Here is a 23,277-nt window from a genome sequence, read left to right on the forward strand (position 1 = left end):
TTATAACGGATCTTGTGTTGATAGAAATATTAAGATGTGCCAAGTCCGAATGGAATCCGATGTTTATTTGTTGTTTTATGAGCTTCATAAATATTCAAAATGTTGACCCTTTGTGGGTGAGGAACCAGAAGGAGTGATCCGATATATTTCATCTTCGCAGCAGATCTTGCGTTTGTAGAAATAATGGGATGTGCAAAATTTAAGGAGAACCTGAAGCTTCTTAGAATTTTATGATCGTTTTGGTTTTTCAAAAAAATGACCCTTTGTGGAGGAGGTCATCAGAAGGAATGATCCGATCTCTACTATTTTTTTTAACAGATATTGTGTTGATAGAAATATTGAGATGTGCCAAGTCTAAATGGAATCGGATAATAAATTCGTGTTTTATGAGCTTAATGAATATTCAAAATTTTGTTCCATTTGTGGGGGAAGTACCAGAAGGAGTAGACCGATATATTCCATCTTCACCCCTAACCTTGGGTTAGGAAAAATATTGTGCAGTGTGTAATTTGAATGTAATCGGACACTTACATCACATTTTATAAGAGTAATTATGCAACATGTTGACCCTTTGTGGGGGAGGTACTTTGTGGAGAGGACCAATATTATCCATTTTCGCACATGTTCTAGCACTGATGCAAATATAAAGATTCGAAAAGTTGGAACAAATTCGGACCATCCTTTCTCTTTCTATGCAGTAAATTATTTTCTTGGAATATCTTGACATTTTGTGTGAGAGGTACAAGAAAGAGTGTACCGAAATTGTCCATCTCCGAACTCGATCTAAGTTTGACCATAATATTACGATGTACCAAGTTTGAACCAAATCGCATACTCGCTTCGAGAGTTATCGTGAGCACCAGCCAGGCAGACAGACGGACGGAAATCGCTAGATCGATTCCAAATGCCCTGAAACGAATTTGGTTCAAAGAGACCTAGGGCTTAAAACGGTTTTGGCGGTATCAAATGATATATATCCTCTGTTGCCATTAATTGAATAATATTAGTGGGATATATAAATACAATAAAAACGTCAACTTCATTTTTTAGAGTTGACTCAGAATTCGGAATCGAGGAAAAATTTGGCTGTATTCGGGGTTAAATTAACGATTATTTTACTATGAAGCGCTGATTAGCGATGACTGGGGAATTCCTGTTCAAAAGAACTCGTTCAAGAGTTTGGCAACCGAAATTGGGTTATGTAATCCCACAAATTCCAAAAATTACACTGAAAAAAGTCTTCCTATGAAAGGTCTTCCGATGAAAAAAAATCTACAGTAAAAACTTGTTTTTTCAATTTACAAAGCCGGCATACCAACTTTTTATAACGGCCGTCTTTGGGAATAAGCAGGCCAAAGTAAAAAATACTACATCCGCCATTAATCCTTAGCCATAGGGTTGAGGTATTTTTCTAAAGAAAAATATCTGTCCTCCATCACAGGACAATTTCCTACATCAATGCCAACATATACGCCTTACCTTTCCCAAATAGCAACTTTCGACCAACTCCATCCTTTGAATTCTTGTCGGAATTTCTTTTCTTGGAAATTCAGTTTTTTTCTTGGTCTCCAAACCAAAGTTCCTCGCCATCATCCATTCAAGTTAATAATGGCTTTGTAACCTTTTAATAACCTTTGATATTTTGTGTAAACATTTACGGCATATCCATCTGCAGCTCATTACACAGATTGTGTATTATGGGCACCTACCCAACCAGATTATGGGTCCCAAACAGGATTTTAGACGCTCTTTCAAAATATGCGATACAAATTGCAAAAAAAAACTACGAAGCTACCAAACAAAGGAAACGGGAAGTAACAACATTCAATGAAGATGAGAAAAGACAAAATGAGACAAAAATAAAAACAACAACAACAACAACGATACGAAAAACAGGTCCTTTGGGCTTGAATGAAAACAACAAAAACACGTGAGTGGTTAAAACTAAACACTGGCATCTTTGCAAAGCATTGCAAAGAGCTAGGGAGGGCTGAATTCAAAGCGGCGGCACTCACAGTAAACAAGACATGTGTATAACAAACCAAAACAACAGGAACAACAACAACAAGGAGTCATTTGCCTAGGCAAAAAAAGGAAGAGAGCAAGAAGGCCAACAAAAACTTGTTAGGCAACAAACACCAAGCAATGCGCGTGCTACCTCCAATAGCCATGCTCGCAACAAAATCAGATCAAAACAAAAAAAGGAGGAAAAACAAGAAGCAACAAACATGTGTAATATTCATTACTAACGCTGCTTCTGCTGGGGCATGGGTAGTATTACACTCCAAGGGGCACTACCCCGCCACCCATCACCACCGCTTATCCTGAAAACTAAATACACATGAATCTGAATACAGCAGCGTTTGTTGTTTGATTCCTCCCGGAAAAATGTAACGACGTAAAAGAATGATAGCGTAAAACGGAAGAGCCTAAAACTCGTGCCAAAGAAAGCAACAATTTGCAGTGGGGGGAGGGGAAAAGCAGAGGAGAAGATAAAAATCTGCGCATGTCACAACCGGATGGAAATGAATACAACATCACCCAAAACAAATGAGTAGCGGGCAATGGAGAGTCGTGGGAGAGAGTCGTGGCTCAATCTCTCAATCCTCAAAAAACCCTTGAAATTCCCCAAATTATCCTCGCCCACACCCATTCTCGGTCTCGGGCAACAACGTAAACAAGTCTCAAAAATCCCCCAAACAAAGTCAAACACGCGAAATCAAAACAACAACATGTGACTGGAAAGACAAATGGAGCATACCCAGCGGATTTTTTAGCACAGACATACATCTTCCATCTGAGACCAATGACAATGTGGGTGCGATCCATCCAAAGCCTGTATACAATTTCTACTTACATTTACACAGCGATGACCTAGGCAGTCAGACGAGTCCGAAATCGACCGACAATGTAAGCGAATGTTGGATGGGTCCGAAATCGACCGATAATGTAAGCGAAGGTTGGATGGGTCCGAAATCTATCCACATTGTAAGCGAAGATTGGATGGGTTCGATTCCACCGACATTGTAAGGGAAGTTCGGATGGTCTTTTAAAGCAATTGCTGTATTAAGGTTAGATTGTGGATCTTAAATTTCAGCTGTTTTTTTTATACCCTACAACACAAGGTGGTCAGGGTATTATGTCTTTGTACATTTGTTTGTAACAGACAAAAGGAAACGAGATAGACCCATAGTTCCTTTTGATGATCTGCATAGAATCACTTTCTGAGTTGATTTATGCATGTCAGTCCGTCTGTCCGTCTGTCCATGTATTTTTGTGAACAAAATGCAGGTCGCATTTATTATCCGATTGAGATGAAATTTTGCAAACAACATTTGTTTGGCCCAAGGACGAACCCTATTGAAATTGGAGATAATCGGTAAAAATTTAGATATAGCTCCCATATATATCTTCGTCCGATTTGCCTTTTATTGTGCACCAAACGTGCAATATCAGCACGAATAGTATGAAATTTTGCACATAAAACCAAATTAGGCCTGAAAATATGTGTGACAAATTTGATCGAAATCGGTTCAGATATAGCTATAGCTCCCATATATATATTGTTCATCCGATTTGTTATTTTTGTCCTCCGCAGCCGTAATTTTGCACTCTGTAACAACAATATTTGGGGATATATATCAAATGCAGCTCAGAAATACCTTTGCTAAATTTTATCGAGATCGGTTCAGATTTGGATATAGCTCCCATATATAACTTCGTCCGATTTACCATTTATTGAGCACCAAACGTCTAATATTTGTCCAAATGGGATGAAATTTGGCACTTACGACCGAATTGAGTCTAGAAGCTAGTATGTCAAATTTGATGAAGATCGGTTCAGATATAGCTATAGCTCCCATATATATTGTTCATCCGATTTGTTATTTTTGTCCTCCGCAGCCGTAATTTTGCACTCTGTAACAACAATATTTGGGGATATATATCAAATGCAGCTCAGAAATACCTTTGCCAAATTTTATCGAGATCGGTTCAGATTTGGCCATAGCTCCCATATATAACTTCGTCCGATTTACCATTTATTGTGCACCAAACGTCTAATATTTGTCCAAATGGGATGGAATTTGGCACATACGACCGAATTTAGTCTAGAAGGTAGTATGCCAAATTTGATGAAGATCGGTTCAGATATAGCTATAGCTCCCATATATATTGTTCATCCGATTTGTTATTTTTGTCCTCCGCAGCCGTAATATGCACTCTGTAACAACAATATTTGGGGAAATATATCAAATGCAGCTCAGAAATACCTTTGCTAAATTTTATCGAGATCGGTTCAGATTTGGATATAGCTCCCATATATATCTTCGTCCGATTTGCGTTTTATTGTGCACCAAACGTCTAATATTTGTCCAAATTGGATGAAATTTGGCACTTACTACCGAATTGAGTCTAGAAGCTAGTATGTCAAATTTGATGAAGATCGGTTCAGATATAGCTATAGCTCCCATATATATTGTTCATCCGATTTGTTATTTTTGTCCTCCGAAGCCGTAATATGCACTCCGTAACCACAATATTTGGGGAAATATATCAAATACAGCTCAGAAATATCTTTGCCAAATTTTATCGAGATCGGTTCAGATTTGGATATAGCTCCCATATATATATTTTTATCCGATTTCAAATTAATTTCGCACCAAATGGGCAATACAATTCCGAATTTAAAAGATACAAATGCTTCGGCATATTTAGTCCTTTGAATTTTAAATTATAATTATAATCATAGCGTGTATGATTGAATTCTCCCATAAAAACTTTTAATTATTAAGTGGAGCTCAACTAAATTAGCAAAAATAAATTAAAATCGGCCCCGCCCGACTTTAGAACTTCCTTACCTGGTTTTTATTAAAATATACTTGCATATTATAAAACAGTGTTTTCAACAACAAAATATTCTTATTATAATAAAAAAAATGCAAAAAAGAAATTCATAAATCTTATTTTAATTTATTTTTTGCAAAAGAAACAAATTTCAACTAAAATAACAAATTAAATTTTTCCGATTTTTTTATTATAGGACATTGTTCGGAAGTGTCTGGCCTTATGTATTTTGAAACAATTTCTGATTTTCTTGGCGTAATCCTGTTCAGTAAGTCGTTCACATCGGACAGCTTCTGAAATAAGGATGGAAGAGCACATAGAGCACATTTTTTATTTTTAAAAAGCATTTACTATAGAATAGACTAATATATGTAAGAAAAAACTTAACTTACCATAAATGGCCATGTTTAAAAGTTTAAATTCCTTAAATGCCTTTTTGTTTTGGGTACCATCATAGTTGTGCGATAATATTATAGAAATGTCAATAATCTTGCAGAAGTTTTTAATAAGGCCATCTGGCGAAATAATAATTTTTATGATATCAACCTGTAAGAAATTCAATTATTAATGGATTATTAATGGATTAACGGAGTGTTTTTTTATATTCTTACATATTTTTCAAAATCTTCTCCAATTTTGTTCTCCATTACTGTCATATCTTCCGTTGATTTGAGTGGGAAGCTTGGCGTTGGTGTTATTACAATATTTTTCTTCACCATTTCTTTTAAAATTGCCAATTCTTGTGTATGGGCTCCTGTATTTATTTCAATTTTCTTTTCCATTTCATCTAAACGTTTATTTAACGCCAACTGGTTACACAAAATTTGATCCAATTTATGAATGATTTCATTTGTTTTGTCTGAGATCGTAAAAATAAAAATATTATTATCGAATGACAAATAATTCGTTTTCAAATACCATTACCATTTGAAACTTCATATTTTGTTTTGTTAAAAAGCGCCATTTCCCAAAAAGAAAATTATCTGCTGTCTGAATAATAGGTATAAGGAGGAAACCATCATCGATCGGAAATGAAACATACATATTTATAAGCGTTATCATCTACAATAATCTTTTCTTTGTGAGATAGAGAGTTATTTGATACAACGTAAATTCCAAAATCGCCAGAGTTTACAGGAGCTTCATAAAAAGACCTTTTTCTCCATATATCGTCTGCCAAATAAATTTCCATCCCGTAATTGGAAATTTGAAAAGGGAAATTCGTTTTTAAACTGCTCATATTATCTGGTACTTTTTTCGTCAAAGTAAATTCTTTTGTAGTATACTTGCATATTTTATTCATCCCGATTTTGTTTTTTGTAGGGGCAATACTCGTTGAAGTTGTTGTCTACTTGCCGCAAAATATTTGTGGGACTTTTGATTTTTTTTTTGTTTCAAATTTGTAGGCAGTAATTGATTGAAGATTTCCAAATTCCTTAGTACATTGAGTAATATGTAACATATTATGTACATTGTACGACAAGTATTTTTTGGGGTATAGCAGCTCGAAATTTTTTACAAAATCTTTTTGAGCATGTTATCCACAACTGAAAAATAATCAGCAGCATTTGTGGAGCAATGAAATAAAAGTAAATGATAATATTAATCTTCATTTAAGATTCCTTGAAGTACTTTTATCGACGTGTATAAAATAAATTGGCGGAATGGCGATTGCTTTCCACCGAGGTAATTAAGCTAAACTTCGAGGTTTTCTTCCAAATTCACAGGGCACATACTTAGCTAGGAATTTAAGATTTTCGGAGATACATTCCAAAATTTTCATTTGATAGGTTAGGTTAAAGGATGTGTGGTTGTGTAAAAACAACCACTCCACTCGGAGACCTATTGGCCCATTGTGATCATCCTAATTTAGAAGAAATGAATGTGAAAAAAAAGTTAGGAGGTTAGAGTAGAATAGATAGGAAATAAAAAAGTTAGTGGGTTTGCATCCACGGTGTAGGCAGCGTGTCGTCCTTAGCCATTTTAGTCTTCTGGCTAACTGAAGAATAACTACCGGGTCGGTTTCGGAGAGGCATGACAAATCGGGCAGAATTTGCTTACCTAGAAGCCTATGTCTTACTCCGATCAGGGTAGGACAGTGACAGCGTAAGTGTTCCTGTTTCCTCCTCATCTTGGCAAAGTCTGCAGTATTCAGTGTCGTCACCCCCCCCCCCCCCCCCATTTTGAAGTCATGGCCTTTATGTTGCAATGACCAGTAATTAGACCCACCACAAGCTTCAGGTCCAACTTCGTCATGGATGTGAGTGACCGTGATCTCTTTTCTGAGTTCACTGGCCAAATCTTTTTGGAGATGTTACATCCCCTTCCAGATAGCCAGTTTTGTTGAAATCTCCCAAGATAGTGATTATGAAGTACTTGAAAGAAATGGTATAGAGGTGGCTTCACTGAGGTCTCAATCTCTAGATCTACTGACTCAGATCCGCGTCTGGCCAATTCGTCGGCAGATTCATTGCCAGAAATGTTGCAGTGTCCAGGAACCTAACAGAGGTTGACAAACTACTTTACTTTTTCCAGCGCAATCTTGCACTCCAGAACAGCCATAGATAAAAGAATTTAGAGCTTTTAGGGCCGCTTGACTATCGACATATATAGTCACCGGTCCGTCCCGTTCATTGATTCTGTTTTCCAACAGCTCTATGGCCATTCTGACAGCAAAAATCTCTGCCTGAAAAACACTACAATCGCTGTTTAGTCTGAAAGATCGTTGGATACTTAAACTTTCACAGTTTCATTTGATAACTTAAAATGCAAATTTCTTTTTTATTAACACAGCAATTTAAGATTTTTTTACATACGCCCAAATCCATTAAAGGGATGGGTTCGATTGGGAATTGTGTCACCATCTTTATACCCTTCTCCTCAAGAATATTTTTAAAATTCATGTATTGTGACCCTAAAGGACCGGACTGAGCCGAAAAAACGGTAGTTCTTTGGAGAGTGGTACCCAATTGCAGGCATTTGGAACATCCATGAAATCCATTGTGACCAACAATTCCACATAAGCCATAAAGCTCGTGCAGGACTGTCACAAATAAATGCTCTTACTAAAATTTTAACTTTCACGCTTCCTAAATCAATAACATTTTGATTTGTATCTAGTTCATACATTAAGTCGTGTAAGTGTGTATCCACATTTGCGGATTTTTTGTCGCCAAGATATGTCCCAATTAAAAATACTTCCGAGTCCGGAAAGTTATAAAAATGCCCCAGAATTGGCCACAAGGTAGAACTGGAACTTTTAAAAAGGGGCAAATCATCTATGCCAATTTCCAAAAATAGTTCTTCTATTTTTATACCCTCCACCTTGGAAAGGAGGGTATATTAACTTTGTCATTCCGTTTGTAACATCCTTAAATATTCGTCTTAGACCCCATAAATCAGCATAAAATTCTAAGTCGATTTAACGATGTCCGTCTGTCTGTCTGTTGAAATCACGATACAGCCTACATTATTTGACGTAGAGCGCCAAAATTTAGCAGAGCTATTTGCATTGTGTCTAGGATGGTTGGTATTGAAAATGAGATTTATCGGTCCACGTTCTGGTATAGTCCCCATATAACGGTACCTCCCGATATTCGGTATTTTGATGATTTATGCCACATTTTTCACGGATTTGGTATTTGTAGGTCATAACGGGTCCCTGAGCGTATGGCAAAACATTGCATGTATAGGTCCACGTTGTGGTATAGCCCCCATATAAAGGTACCTCCCGATATTCGGTATTTTAGTTTTTTTTTGCCACATTTTTTCACGGATTTGTCTAAAAATTGGTATTTGTGGGTCATAATGGTTTCCAGCTCCGTTGGCGAAACATTGCATGTATGGGTCCATGATTTGGTATAGCCCCCATAAAACAGTACCTCCCGATATTCGGTATTTTGATGGTTTTTGCCACATGTTTTCACTGATTTGTCTAAAAATTGGTATTTGTGGGTCATAATGGGTCCTAGTTCGTGTGGCGAAACATTGTAATTATAGGTCCACGTTTTGGTGTAGCCCCCATATAACGGTACCTCCCGATATTCGGCATTTTAATTGTTTTTGCCACATTTCTTCTAATGTTTCTTTTACTCTAAGGTGGAGGGTATTAAAAGTTTGGCCCGGCCGAACTTAATGTTTTTTTACTTGTGTCTGATAAAATTTTCTCCTTAAATGCCAATACACGACCAATTTTAATACCAATATGCAGATAAGTACCCGGTGTAACAGTCCTTGTAAGCATATTATTCGTTTTCACAAAACTGTTGACTGATGCTGGAACGTCCAACGTCCTTCCGACCTAAAAATATCTAAAAGTTCGTTGCAGCATGTTTTACCAGGTAGGTGTTTCCTATACCAGGACGACAATTTGGAAGTTAATCCCCCTGTATTTTCTGCAGAAACGGTCTCACTAGTTGATTGCTGAAACAAATCGTCCTGATCGTTGCATAGAATCTGGTCATCTAATACAATATTATTGTTTTCCAAACAGTCCGTCCTTAGCTGTGTATTTCTTTTTAAATTGGCGGCTTCCACTTTCTTCAATCTTCTTAAATTTCTCTTACTGAACCCGGACATTTTTATTAAACTTACTTGACACACAACACTTACAATATTCTTATTTTATTAACTTATTTTATTGTTTTATTTTATCAATTTATTTTGAATATTAACACCACTTGCACTTTCAAAAACACTTCACAGAATAAAATTTTGCTTCAAAAAAGAAAGAAGCATCAACAATGAATAACGGTACAACACCGGCTGCAACAACACACAAAAAAACTTTGCAAAACAATACAAAGGCATCCGATTCAGATGCCAGTGCGATGGACACTTTTTATTGTAATTTGTTTTGTTCTTTAATTCTAACATGGATTTTGTTTCACAATATGTAATCGCAAGCAATACGACTCATCCGATTCGGATGCTAGTTGTATGCTATTAACCACTGTTATTTCATTTTTTCCTATTGACAATATAACATACATTTGGATGGGTATTAAATTGTAATGGCCAGCGAATTGCTGGGTATTTATCTCTCTATCTCTCTCTGTTGCTCTCTGATTCTCTCTCTCTCTCTCAGATTCAAATATGTCCCAATATGTAATAGTGTGCTATTGAGATGGAGCATAGAGTAGGGACTCTCAATTTGAGAGTTAGCCTACATCTCCCGGTGAGAGCATTTCAAGTCTCCTCTCTTCATTCAGAGTATTTCATGTCTCCCTCTCTCTTCATTTAAATATCACAACACTGGCGAAATGGGGAGTCTGAAAAATCAAAAACAAAATAACTAGTTTTGTGCCAAGGCACGTTGCTGTAAAGTGGAGCTGCTGCCGCTGCTGCTATGGTTGCATGTCAAACACCTACAGAAAAAAGCATGCATTTTTATACGCAACACAAACCCACACACATGTGTGCATCCATTTAGGTGTGTTCCCAGCATCTTCATGACGACGAGAAAAACAATAACAACAAACTAGCCACGAATAGTTTTATTTCCCTACTCCAAAAGAGGGTCTTCTTTGGATGGAAGACGTTCCATAGAAGTCCCTAATGTGAGCTTGCTATTTCCAGAGGATCTTCTGGCTGCAATTATTGACAAGTGCTTTTAAAGGGCAGGTCTGGTCGTCTGAGAAAAGTCATACCAAATTTGGTATTGCGTGAACGGAAATCTGAAATCTGCCTGAAATTTGAAATTTGGAATTTGGATTATTGTTAGTGTGTTGGGTTGAGATTTGAAGGTGATTTTGGAAATTCGTACTAAAAATTAATAAATGGTATTAAATTTGGTATTTGGGTAAGGGATTGAGTTGGAAGCACATTTGGTGTGGTTGATACATGGCGGGGCTTTTGGAAATATTTGCTTAAAAGTACGAAAAGTGTTAACTTTGGTATTTGGGGAAGGATTATATTTGGGAATCTGAATTTTGGATTAAGGGTCTTTGATGTGGTGTAGAAAAGACAAACTAAAGGGTGTACGAAAAGACTGAAATGAACCAAATTTGCTACCATTTGAAATAATTTGAACTACCATTTGGAACCATAGTGATAAAATCTGATGTAAGGAGGTGGTTTTGGAAATGGGTACTAAGTGTAAGAATTGTACTAAATGGTTCTATATTTGTTACAATTCCATTTTGGCTGAACGGAAATGTGTACAAAAATTGCATTAAAAGTGCTATTTAGTACTTTATTTAGTACAAATTGGCATTGGGTGAACATATAGTACTTTAAATCTGAAATTTGGTATTAGGATCGGTGTACATCTGTAGCCCGGACTTTTGGAGGTAGTTTCGGAAATACGTACTATAATTGTATGAAAAGTTCTGAATGGTACTATATTTAGTATTGGGTAAAGGTATACGATTGGAATCCTCAAATTTGATATTAATATCTCTATATCTCTAGAGCTAAATTTGGTATTGGGTGAAGGAATAGAGCTGAAATCCTAAAAGTTGATATACATAGATGTAACTTTTATTGTCTGTTTTTAAGATATGGAGGTGGTTTCGGAAATGTGTACTATAATTGTACGAAAAGTATACATTTGGTGTTGGGTGAAAGAAAGAAATGGTGTTTAGGAGATATGGAACGGCAAAGTTATACGAAAAGAACTAAATGTTACTCAATTTGGTATTGGATGAAGGAATAGAGCTGGATTCCCGAAATTTGCTATTGAGATCTCTGTTGGTATCTCGTGACGAATTCGGAACTGCGTACTATAATTGTACGAAAAGTACTACTGGTACTAATTTTGGATCACTGTTGGTGTCTAGAGTGGATAGATGTAGATTGTTCTGGATGTGCTGTGCTAAACCTTGTTGTTTCTAGGGTTTACATATGGAGACCTTGAAAATGTTTTGTATAGAAAAAAAATGGATGTGACCCACATTGTGCAAAGGTTTTACTCATATCCAGAAGGTTTTACTAAAATCAAAATGAATAATTTTGAATTTTTTCCTTATATTATTTTCGAAAAAGGAAAAATTAAATACAATAAAAAAATCTTAAAAGTCTGAAAATTTAGTACGATGTATGAAGTTTTGATAAAAAAAATTTGTTAATTTTGAAAAAAATGCATTTTGAGTACTAAAAAGGCCCTATACGAACGAATCTAAAATTTTAAGGTGGAGTGACTGACGAAGTACCTCCAAGTCAAGTGAAATCGTCTTTGGTTTGAAAAGTCAAAATTGAAAATTTATTTTTTAGCTGACTTTTTATTGAAGACAACCATCTAAAAGTGTGACAGTTGACTTTTTATTGAAGACTACCATGTAAAAGTGTGATTTTTTTCTAAAAAAAACACAATTCTACCTGAGTTTTACCTACTTTTAAATATTTTTATTTAAATTCAATAATTTGAATACCATGTTCTTTTTTTCGCTTTTGTCATACAAAATAATACCTGAGAAGTTTTTTTCAATTTATTTATTTTTTGAAAAAAAAAATATTAATAATAATAATAATAATAATAATAATAATAATAATAATAATAATAATAATAATAATAATAATAATAATAATAATAATAACAATAATAATAACAATAATAATAATAATAATAATAATAATAATAATAATAATAATAATAATAACAATAATAATAATAATAATAATAATAATAATAATAATAATAATAATAACAATAATAATAATAATAATAATAATAATAATAATAATAATAATAATAATAATAATAATAATAGTAGTAATAATAATAATAATAGTAATAATAATAATAATAATAATAATAATAATAATAATAATAATAATAATAATAATAATAATAATAATAATAATAATAATAATAATAATAATAATAATAATAATAATAATAATAATAATAATAATAATAATAATAATAATAATAATAATAATAATAATAATAGTAGTAATAATAATAATAATAGTAGTAATAATAATAATAATAGTAATAATAATAATAATAATAATAATAATAATAATAATAATAATAATAATAATAATAATAATAATAATAATAATAATAATTCTATTATTTTATGAAAATTGCCTTCTCTTTCTAAACTAGCTAATATATCATCAGCTTTGGCAGCTAAACATAACAAAAATAGGAGCAACAACAAACAACTCTGGAATTTATTGGTTTGTTTACAAACAACAAAGTTTGTTTTAAAACTGGACGAAAATGATGGCCAGCGTGGTTGTAGAATGCATCTCCACATCAGAAACCAGAAAAACCAGCTACAATTATTTGCAGAAAACACACTGCCATTCTACTGCTGGCCATAATCCAGAGCATGGCATATGAAGAGGAGGTTAAACAAGAAAAATACCAAATAAAAAAACAGGAATTTCATCTAAAGAGAAATAGAGGGAGAGAGAGAACGAAGTGAGAGGAGGTAAAAATACGTCGTGTATGGGCCTCTCCAAAAAGGATAACATGTCTTGTCACATGAATGAGTGGTTCTTGGTTAGTTCGCTGAGTGCCAGAGACTCAAATTTAGAGTTGCAGAAGATCAAAGCAGAGAACCAGCAGCAGCAGCACTACCAAACACCATCATCGGCATCATCGTCGTTAACGTCATCATCATTGCAGAAAAACAGAATGGCCAACAACAAATGGAACAAGTTTTGTGCGCGATTTATGTTAGGCAAGCCAGCCATTGGGTTTCAGTTGTCAATGACTGACTGACCACCACCAACACCCCACCTCAGCCCACATCACCCTCAATCGCAACCACCGTCACAACATTTAAAACCAAATGTCATCTCATATTCGAATGCTGCTGGATTTGTTGTCATGGCATTAGCCAAGAAATGTTGTTTGTCGTTAGGTTGGCCAATTGGTGTCGGATGATGGCTGGCTTCTGGCTTCTTTGTTTTGCCACTGTGCTTGCGGATTGCTTGAAAAAAAACGAAATAAGTTAATTTTATAAAAACAACAACAAAATAAATTGAGCATGTCCGGAAATTAATATATCATTTGCTGCAATGTGTAAAACAGGTAGGAAGGTAGCGTAAAGGAAGGCGACAAAGACAGACAAAGCAATGAGCAAAAAGCGAAATAGAAACAGTTAAATCATCGATGATTCAATGGAACAGCAGACGGCTGATTGAAAAAAAAGACAAGTGCAAATGTACTGAACTTTTTTTTAACAATCTCCCCAGGGGTTTTAGCGGTTCAAAAATTATAGCAGAATAATCGATATTTTGACTTTGTTTGGGGAGTCTAAACAATAAGCAGAAAATTATAGCTGAAACTCTAACCGTTCCAAAGTGCAACAATATGCGTTACTAGCAAGTGCCCGCAACTTCTACAGCGAAAAGTTCCCCTTCAAAGTTTGACTTCGATGTAACAGGTAGTGTTAGACCTTTCTAGTTCTCAAAATGCACTTTTTTTTCAATTTCGGAATATCAGTTTTATTGCTTCACCTTATACCTAATGTGGTAGGTTAAGCTGAGAGCTGAGAATATTTTTTTTTTTTTCAAAAAAGCTGATATATTTGCTAGGTTAAGCTGAGAGTTAAAATATTTTTTTCCAAAAAAAAAAAAAAATATTTCTTATGGTCTAAATGGCGAAAACAATTACTTTTCTAAATACGATTTTCAAATATTCAATTTAACTCATATATGTCAAAAAATTGGGAAAATTCATGTGGACTAAAAAAATCGATTTTCAATCTTGACTTTTCAAACCAAAGACGATTAAACTCGACTTGGAGCTATTTTGTCAGCGAAAAATACACCTTCAAGTTTTAGTTCGTATTGGGCGTTTTTAGCGCTTAAAATGCACAATTTGTTCGATTTGACAACGTTTTTTAAATAAAATTTGAGACTTTAAATAAAGTTTTATAAACTATTCAAGTTTTACCCTTTTCGGAAAGAATAATGTGAAAAAATCTCCAAAATCTTTCATTGTGAAATTAACCGGGAAAGATATTAGTAAGACCATTGCACAAGGGACCCACATTCAATTTTTCTGTACAAAACCATATAAACGTCTCCATATAAAAGCCCTAGACCTCAATACCGAATTTCAGCTCCATCACTTTACCCAATACCATATGTAGAAACATTAAGTACACATATCCAAAACAATATACGGCTCTCTATACTAGACCGATTTAGTACTTTTCGAAAAATTACGTTACGCATTTGTAAAACCACCAGTAAATACCAACACAGACCTAAATATCACATTTCGGAGTTCCAGCTCATATCTAGTATCCATAGCCATATCCATTAAGTACTTTTCGTACAAATATGGGACCAAACTACTTCCATATTTCAATCCCAGATACAAACAGAGAGCACAATATCACATTCCGGTAAGCCAACTCTTTTCCTTCACCCAATACCAAATTTGGTACCACTTGGCACTTTTGGAACAATTATAGTGCGCCTTTCAAAAACCACATCCATATCTTAACCACAGACACCAACAGTGATAACTATATCATTTTCAGGCTCTATTCCTTAATCCAATACCAAAATAAGTATTATTTAGTATTTTTTCTACAATTGTAGTACACATTTCCAGATACCGACAGAGACCTTAAAATCAAATTTAATGATTCCAGGCCTATTTCTTCACCCAATACCTAATTTAGTACTACCCAGTACTTTTCGTACAATTATAGTACGAATTTCCAAAACTACCTCCATATCTCAATTCCAGATACCAATAGAAACCTAAACATTAAATTTGAGGATTCTAGTACTTTTCGTACAAGAAAAGGACTCATTTCCAAACCACCGCCAAATCCCAAACACAGATACCATCAGTAATCAAAACCTCAATTTTCAGAATTCTATCTCTATCCTTCATCCAATACGATATATAGTACAATTTAGTACTTTTCCTACAATTATAGTACAGATTTCCAAAACCACCTACCACCACCTTCAAACTTATTTTCAGACTTTGATTCTCTTACCAATTTTTCACGTTTTTAGCTCTATCCGTTCACATAATACCAGAAGTTTAGTACCGTTTAAGAACTTTTCGTAACCTTTGAGTTCGAATTTCTAAAAACCCTTTGGCGTATCTATCCTACACTCCATCAGTGAATCTTATTCTAAATTACGGAGTTTTAGTTCATTCCGTTCGTACTTTTCGGAGATTTTAACCATATTTCTAAAAAAAGGGAAAAAGACGACGATGAAGTTCTGCCCCTTTTATTTTATTTATTTATTTTTATTTTTTGAAAATATTCGAGTTAAGTTTTCTTGGAATCCATGCATATTAGGTACATATTGTGTTCGGGAATATTAGTGGAAAAAATCCGGGATATATTTTAGTAAAATAAATTAACGTGTCAAAATAGAGAGCTTTTAGATATGTTTTCTTCTAACGCGCTCAAAAACTCCATTAACATGTGAACGTATCTGAACAAAATATTCTACAAATTGTTTGTCATAAAAGTTTTCGCCAGTTCTCAGAACACACCAATACTACAGACCTAATGTAATATACATAAATCGGCAAAAAAACCCATTTTAGGGTTAAAACTGCACTCTATTTGAGATTATGCAAAATAGTTCCCTAAAACATCATTTTAGGGCGATAACGGCAAGGATAAGAATATTCTACGTAAAATTTCACTATAAGTCACCGTATAAATGAAGTCTCCATTTCCATTATATATCGAGAAAATATTTGTTTCAATTTTCCCATTAAAAATTAATTTATTTTTTTATTTTTTTATATTTTTTTCATTGGTCTTCTTCGAGTTGACGACTGAAAGTAACATAAAACTTCATTTTAGTCAGAAAATGTAAAAAGAGGAAATATTCTATGCAAATTTCGTTATAAGTCCCCAAAGAAATTAATTCGGTATTTTCATTACATACCAAGAAAATACTGGTTTTAATATCGCCAAAAGAAGCAAAAAATATTCCCTACTTTTTCATGTATTTTTCCTTGGATTCTTTGCGAGTTGATGCCTGAAAGTAACACAAAACTTCGTTTTAGACGGAAAATGTTCAAAGAGGAAATATTCTACACCAAATTTCACTAAAAGTCTTAGAATAAGTTATATATCTAGATACCGTAGTTTTTAAGAAAATTAGTTTCGAAATTTAGGTTTTAAAAGCGGAAATCATAATTTTACGTTTTTCACCCCAAATTTAATATGTTTTCAATCTGAGCCAAAATCTCCCATAATACTTGATTTTTTGGAGAAAGTGTTAAAAGAAGAAATATTCCAGATCAAATTTCATTATAAGTCTCTGAACAAATGATATGTCTAAACTTAATATGTACCAAAAAAATTTGGCTCGAAATATTGGTATTAAAAGTGGAAATCATAATTTTACGTTTTCTCACCCCAAATTTAATACGTTTTTAATCTGAGTCAAAATCTCCCATAATACTTGATTTTTTGGAAAAAGTGTCAAAGGAAGAAGTATTCTAAATAAAATTTCATTATGACTCTCTGAATAAATGAAATGTTTAAATTAAATGTGTGCCTTAAAAAAATTAGGCTCGAAATTTAAGTATTAAAAGTGGTAATCATAATTTTATTTTTTTCACTTCCAGGTTAATGCGTTTACAGTCTGAATCAAAATCTCCCATAATACTCGATTTTTTGAAGAAAATATCAAAGGTGAAAATTTTCTAAATCAAATTTCAATATGAGTCTCTAAATAAACTAAATGTGTAAACAAAATACTTATCATAAAAAACGTATTATCAATTTTGGGGTTCTGGCCAGGAAAAGTGAATGCCGTGAAATTAAACCGTGTTTTGTGGGTATAAGTAAAGATAATCAGCGAGCATCGGAGAGAGGGTATCCCCAGAAGAATAAAAGCTATACTCCAATATTTTTATAACAAAAAATCCTCAATTCTTTTGATCTTCATTAAATTTCACTCAAGAGAAAACCAAGCTCGAAATTTAGGTATTGAAAGTGGAAATCATAATTTTACATTTTTTCACTCCCAGGTTAATGCGTTTCCAATCTGAGTCAAAATCTCCCATAATACTTGATTTTTTGGAAAACATCACAAAGGGAGAAAAATTCTATACCAAATTTCATTATGAGTCTCTGAACAAATTATATGTCTAAACTTAATATGTATCATAAAAAATCAGGCTCGAAATTGAGGTTTTTAAATGGAAATCATTACTTCACGTTTTTTCACCCCAAATTTAATACGTTTACAATCTGAGTCAAAATCTCCCATAATACTTGATTTTTTTGGAAAAGTGTTAAAGAACGAAATATTCCAGATCAAATTTCATTATAAGTCTCTGAACAAATAATATTTCTAAACTTAATGTACACCATATAAAATTAGGATTAAAATTTATATTTTAAAAGTGGTTATCATAATTTTACGGTTTTTGCCCCAGATTTTTATACGTTTTTAATCTGAGTCAAAATCTCCCATAATACTTGATTTTTTGCTAAAAGTATTAAAGGAAGAAATATTCCAGATCAAATTTCATTACAAGTCTCTAAACAAATGATATGTCTAAACTTAATATGTACCATAAAAAATTAGGTTCGAAATTTGGGTATTAAAGGTGAAAATCACAATTTTACGTTTTTTACCCCAGGTTTTTATACGTTTTCAATCCGAGCCAAAAACTCCCATAATACTTGATTTTTAGGGGAATGTGTCAAAGGAAGAAAAATTCTAGATCAAATTTCATTATAAGTCTCTGAACAAATGATATGTCTAAACTTAATATGTACCATAAAAACTTAGGCTCGAAATTTAGGTATTTAGTGCGGAAATCACAATTTTACGTTTCTTCACTCTACATTTAATAAGTTTGCAATCGGAGCCAACATCTCTCTTAATTCTTCATTTTTAAGGGATAGTGTCAAAGGCAGAATAATTCTAGATCAAATTCCATTGTAAGTCTCTGAATAAATGGTATGTCTAAACTTAATGTGTACCATAAAAAATTAGGCTCGATATTTAGGATTAAAAATGGTTTAGGTTTTTTCACTCCTAGTTAATACGTTTCCAAACTGAGTCAAAATCTTCCATAATAATTGATTTTTTGGAGAAAATGTCAAAGGAAGAAATATTTCAGATCAAATTTCATTATGAGTATCTGAATATATGAAATGTCTAAACTTGATTTCTAGTGTAAAAATTGGGCTCGAAATTTGGATATTAAAATGGAAATCTTAATTATACGTTTTTCACGCAAAATTTAATACGTTTTCAATGTGAGTAAAAATCTACCATAATACTTGATTTTTTGGAGAAAGTCACAAAGGGAAAAAAATTCTATACCAAATTTCATTATAAGTCTCCGAACAAATGAAATGTCTAAACTTAAAGTGTACCATAAAAAATTAGGCTCGAAATTTAGGTATTAAAAGTGGTAAACATAATTTTACGTTTTTCCACCCCAAATATAATACGTTTTTAATCTGAGTCAAAATCTCCCATAATACTTGATTTTTTGGCGAAAGTCACAAAGGGGGAAATATTCTAAAGCAAATTTCATTACGAGTCTCTGAACAAATGATGTATCTAAACTTAATATGTTTCATAAAAATTAGGCTCGGAATTTCGCTATTAAAAGTGGAAATAACAATTTTACGTTTATTCACCCCAAATTAAATGTGTTTTCAATCTCAGCCAAAATCTCCCAAAATATTTGATTTTTTTAAGTAAGTCTCAAAGGAGGAAATATTCTAGATAAAATTTCATTATGAGTCTTTGAACAAATGAAATGTCTAAACTTAATATTTACCTTAAAAAATATATCATCGATTTGGGGGTTTTGGCCGGGAAAAATGAAAATAAATTTTGAACCACCGTTCAAAGTAGGTGAAAGAAACCATGATTATTAGCGAGCATTTGAGAGAGTATTCCAATAAGAACAAAAGCTCAATATTTTTATAGCCTAAAAATCCTCGCTTCTATTAATCTAGGGCCTGAGTTTTTTTCCTCAACATGAACCTTAGTTTCGCCAAATAACTAAGTTTCTCTCTTGACTTTTATGAATCATAGTCGTCATAGTTTTAAAGAAGAAAAAAAAATAGCGAAACAAATTCTATTGGCAAAACTTCCTTCAACTTTTTTTTGTTAGCCAACGGTATTGTTTCGTTCTACCAATGTCAATTGCTCGGTTTGGTTACTACAACAATAGGTGGGCAAAACAAACAACAACGACCGACCAACCAACCAACCAAACGACCTAGTCAAGTTGTCTGTGAAACATTAGACGTCGGTGGCAGCAGCAGCAGTAGCAGCTATGGCAAAAAAAAATATGGAAAACATCAAAAAATATCATCGTCATCAACCATCACAGCGTCGTTGGCAGTTTTCTTTTTGTTTGTTTTGTTGTCGTTGTTGTTGCTGCTGTTGTTTTTTGCAAATGCCCATATAAACGTATTATTCGAACGTAATAACGCGCGTCGCTCGTAATAGCGTTAGCTACATCATTGCTGGCAAGTTGAATGGATTCAATGGACTAGTCGAAGGTTAACGGACATATGATAGGGTTCACCATGATGAAACATGCCATAGACATAGCCATAGCGCTGAGCAACCTGAACAACAGTGGCACCCATGTTTGTCGGCAAATCGACAAACATTTGCGAAATGAACATGAATTGTGAATTGTGAAATTACAAAAGCATGGCCAAGCGAGAATGGTGCCGGTCTCGGTGCTGCTGCCATGCGTTGCCAAAGAACGTCTGCCTGCCATCGTCTGTGGTAACAGAATCTAGGTGGTGTTGTTTTTTTTTTAATTTTGCATTTGCAAAAAAATATAAATTCTAGAATGGAAATACTTACAATTTTCGGATTTTTGGCGATGGGTTCTTTACCCGGCGAAGTGCTGGCTGATGGATGGCGTTGCAAGTCTGTAAAAATAAACAAAGAAGTCGAGATTTGTAGAAATTTAATTTAATTGGAATTCCCAAAATTTTAGGTAGATTATTTTGATTGAGAATTTTAACCCCCAAGCGGCTCATAAAAGGGGTCTTTTTGGTGTTTTTTTTTTTTTTTTTTTTTCAAAAAATTGTAAAAAACTACCATTAAACGGCCTAGCAACGAGTCAAAATATTCTACAAAATTATTTTTCATAAAATTCTACAAAAGATCCCGGATTACATTAAAACTCTAGGTCTGTGAGGAATTTATAAATATCAAACAGACATTTTGGGGTTAAAATCGTACTTAATGAGAGTTTAAGCCAAATCCTCTCCCATCAAACATCATTTTAAAAGGATGCCGTTAAAGATGAAAATATTCTTCATCAAAATATATTATAAGTTACCAACAAAAAGAAATCTCTATTTCCATTATATGTTAAAAATATAATTTTAGCAATTTTGCAAAAAAAAAAACCGAAAATATTTCCTAGTTTTTTCGGTGCCATTCTGAGTCTATGCCTGAAAATAACATAAAACTTCGTTTTAGACCGAAAGTTTTAAAGGATGAAATATTCTACACCAAATTTCACTATAAGTCCCTGAATAAATTATATATCTAGGTATAATGGTTTTTAAGAAAATTACATTCGAAATTCATATATTATAAACTAAAATTTTGTATTTAGGTTATTAACATTTCATTAGACACGTTTCCAAACTGAGTCAAATTCTCCCTTAATATTTAATTTTTTGGGAAAAATGTCAATGGAAGAAATATTCTTCATCAAATTTTACCATAAGTCACCATTGAAAAGAAATCTCTATTTCCATGATATATTGTGAAAATTTTTGTAGCAATTTTGAAAAAACAGAAAACAGAAATGATTCCTATATTTCATGGATTTTTTTCGGTGTTTTTCTGAGTTTATGGCTCAAAATAACATAAAACTTCGTTTTAGACCAAAGGTTTTAAAGAAAGAAATATTCTCCACCAAATTTCACTATAAGTTTCTGAATAAATTATATATGTAGATATAATATTTAAAAAAAAAATACATTCGAAATTTATATACTAAAAGTGAAAATCATGTCTACGTTATTACTCTTAATTTTGCACGTTCCCAATCTGAGTTGAAATCTCCATTAATGCTACATTTTTTGAAGAAAGTGTCAAAGAGAGAAATATTCTTCATCAAATTTCACCATAAGTCACCATTGAAAATAAATCTCTGTTTTCATGATATATCGTGAAAATATTTATAGCAATTTTGCAAAAAAAAAAACCGAAAATTAATCCTATATTTCATGGATTTTTTCAATGTCTTTCTGATTTTATGGCTGCAAATAACATAAAACTTCGTTTTACACTGAAAGTTCTCAAGAATAAATTATTCTCGACCAAATTTCACTATTAGTCCCTGAATAAACTATTTATTTAGGTATAATGGGTATCTAGGTACATTCAAAATTCATAAATTAAATGTGGACATTTTATATTAACGTTACTTACAGTTTATTTTACACGTTTCAAATCTGAGTTGATATCTCCCTTAATACTACATTTTTTGAGGAAAGTGTCAAAGGAAGAAATATTCTCCATCAAATTTCACTATAAGTTATCAACGAAAAGAGATCTCTATTTTCACCATATATCATGAAAATATTTGTAGAAAGTTAGAAAAAAAAAAAAACGTAAATTTTTCCATTTTCCATGGTTTTTTCCGTGTCTTTCCGAGTTTATGGCTGAAAATAATATAAAACTTAGTTTTAGAACGAAAGTTTTAAAGGATGAAATATTCTTCACCAAATTTGACTATAAGTCCCTGGATAAATTATATATCTAGATATAATGATTTTTAAGAAAATTACATTCGAAATTCATATATTAAAAACGAAAATTTTGTATTTAGGTTATTTACATTTCATTAGACACATTTCCAAACTGAGTCAAATTCTCCCTTAATATTTCATTTTTTGGGGAAATTGTAAATAGAAAAAATATTATTCATCAAATTTCACCATAAGTCACCATTGAAAAGAAATCTCTATTTCCATTAAATATCATGAAAATATTTGTGTCAATTTTGCCAAAAACATAAAAATATTTCATATTTTATCAATGGATCCTTTTCGTTATTTTTCTGAGTTCATAGCTGAAAATAACATATAACTTCGTTTTAGACTAAAAGTTCTAAAGAATAAATTATTCTCCATCAAATTTCACTATAAGTCTCAGAATCAACTATATATCTAGGTATAATGGTATTTAAGTAAATTACATTCGAAATTTATATATTAAAAGTGAAAATGATGTCTTTATGTGTTTTACTGCTAATTTTACACTTTTCCAAACTGAGTCCAAATCTGCTTGAATGCTTCATTTTTTGAGGAAAATGTCAAAGAAAGAAATATTCTAGATTAGATTTCATTATCAGTCTCAGAATTCAAGAAATGTGTAAACTTAATATTTATCATTAAAAACTAGCATAAATTTGGGTATATTGGAAATACTTTTTCATTCTCGGCAAATTTAATTTTTTTTCAAATTCGTTGCAAATTGTCTTAAAATACTAACACTGTGTAACAGCAAATTTGG

The 23,277-nt window shown here is 32.8% G+C and overlaps 2 protein-coding genes across 4 annotated transcripts in view; both read right to left on the reverse strand.

Annotated features, from left to right (window-relative positions):
* The window catches only part of LOC101901288 (uncharacterized protein DDB_G0283357), a 162,249-nt gene extending 141,589 nt beyond the window's left edge, over positions 1-20,660 (reverse strand). Inside the window, exon 1 of the mRNA XM_059119062.1 lies at positions 20,602-20,660. The gene's annotated coding sequence lies outside the window, so the exon portion shown is untranslated. The remainder of the gene's footprint in view (positions 1-20,601) is intronic.
* On the reverse strand, positions 4,948-10,110 carry LOC105261964 (uncharacterized). Of its 3 annotated transcripts, XM_059119065.1 has the most exons (5): positions 9,457-10,110; positions 5,770-5,835; positions 5,457-5,704; positions 5,238-5,391; positions 4,948-5,138 (listed from the first exon to the last, which is right to left on the reverse strand). In XM_059119065.1, the coding sequence occupies exons 2-5, from the start codon at positions 5,807-5,809 to the stop codon at positions 5,014-5,016; spliced, it is 567 nt and encodes a 188-aa protein (XP_058975048.1). In that variant the 5' UTR covers positions 5,810-5,835; positions 9,457-10,110; the 3' UTR covers positions 4,948-5,013. The 3 variants fall into 3 exon arrangements, with proteins under 3 accessions (XP_058975048.1, XP_019893129.1, XP_011293461.2); XM_020037570.2 differs by lacking the exon at positions 9,457-10,110 and having other exon boundaries at positions 4,948-5,135; positions 5,770-6,880; XM_011295159.3 differs by lacking the exon at positions 9,457-10,110 and having other exon boundaries at positions 5,770-6,848.
* Positions 20,661-23,277: the final 2,617 nt, after the last annotated feature.

This window comes from Musca domestica, unplaced genomic scaffold (genome assembly GCF_030504385.1).
Source record: "Musca domestica strain aabys unplaced genomic scaffold, Musca_domestica.polishedcontigs.V.1.1 14, whole genome shotgun sequence".
Lineage (NCBI taxonomy): Eukaryota > Metazoa > Arthropoda > Insecta > Diptera > Muscidae > Musca > Musca domestica.

Coding starts and splice junctions, on each gene's coding strand:
- LOC105261964 (XM_059119065.1), bottom strand. CDS start 5,809: ATGGCGCTTTTTAACAAAACAAAATATGAAGTTTCAAATG. Junction 5,705..5,769: donor AAAATATGAAGTTTCAAATG/GTAATGGTATTT, acceptor TTACGATCTCAG/ACAAAACAAATGAAATCATT. Junction 5,139..5,237: donor TTTAAACATGGCCATTTATG/GTAAGTTAAGTT, acceptor TCCTTATTTCAG/AAGCTGTCCGATGTGAACGA.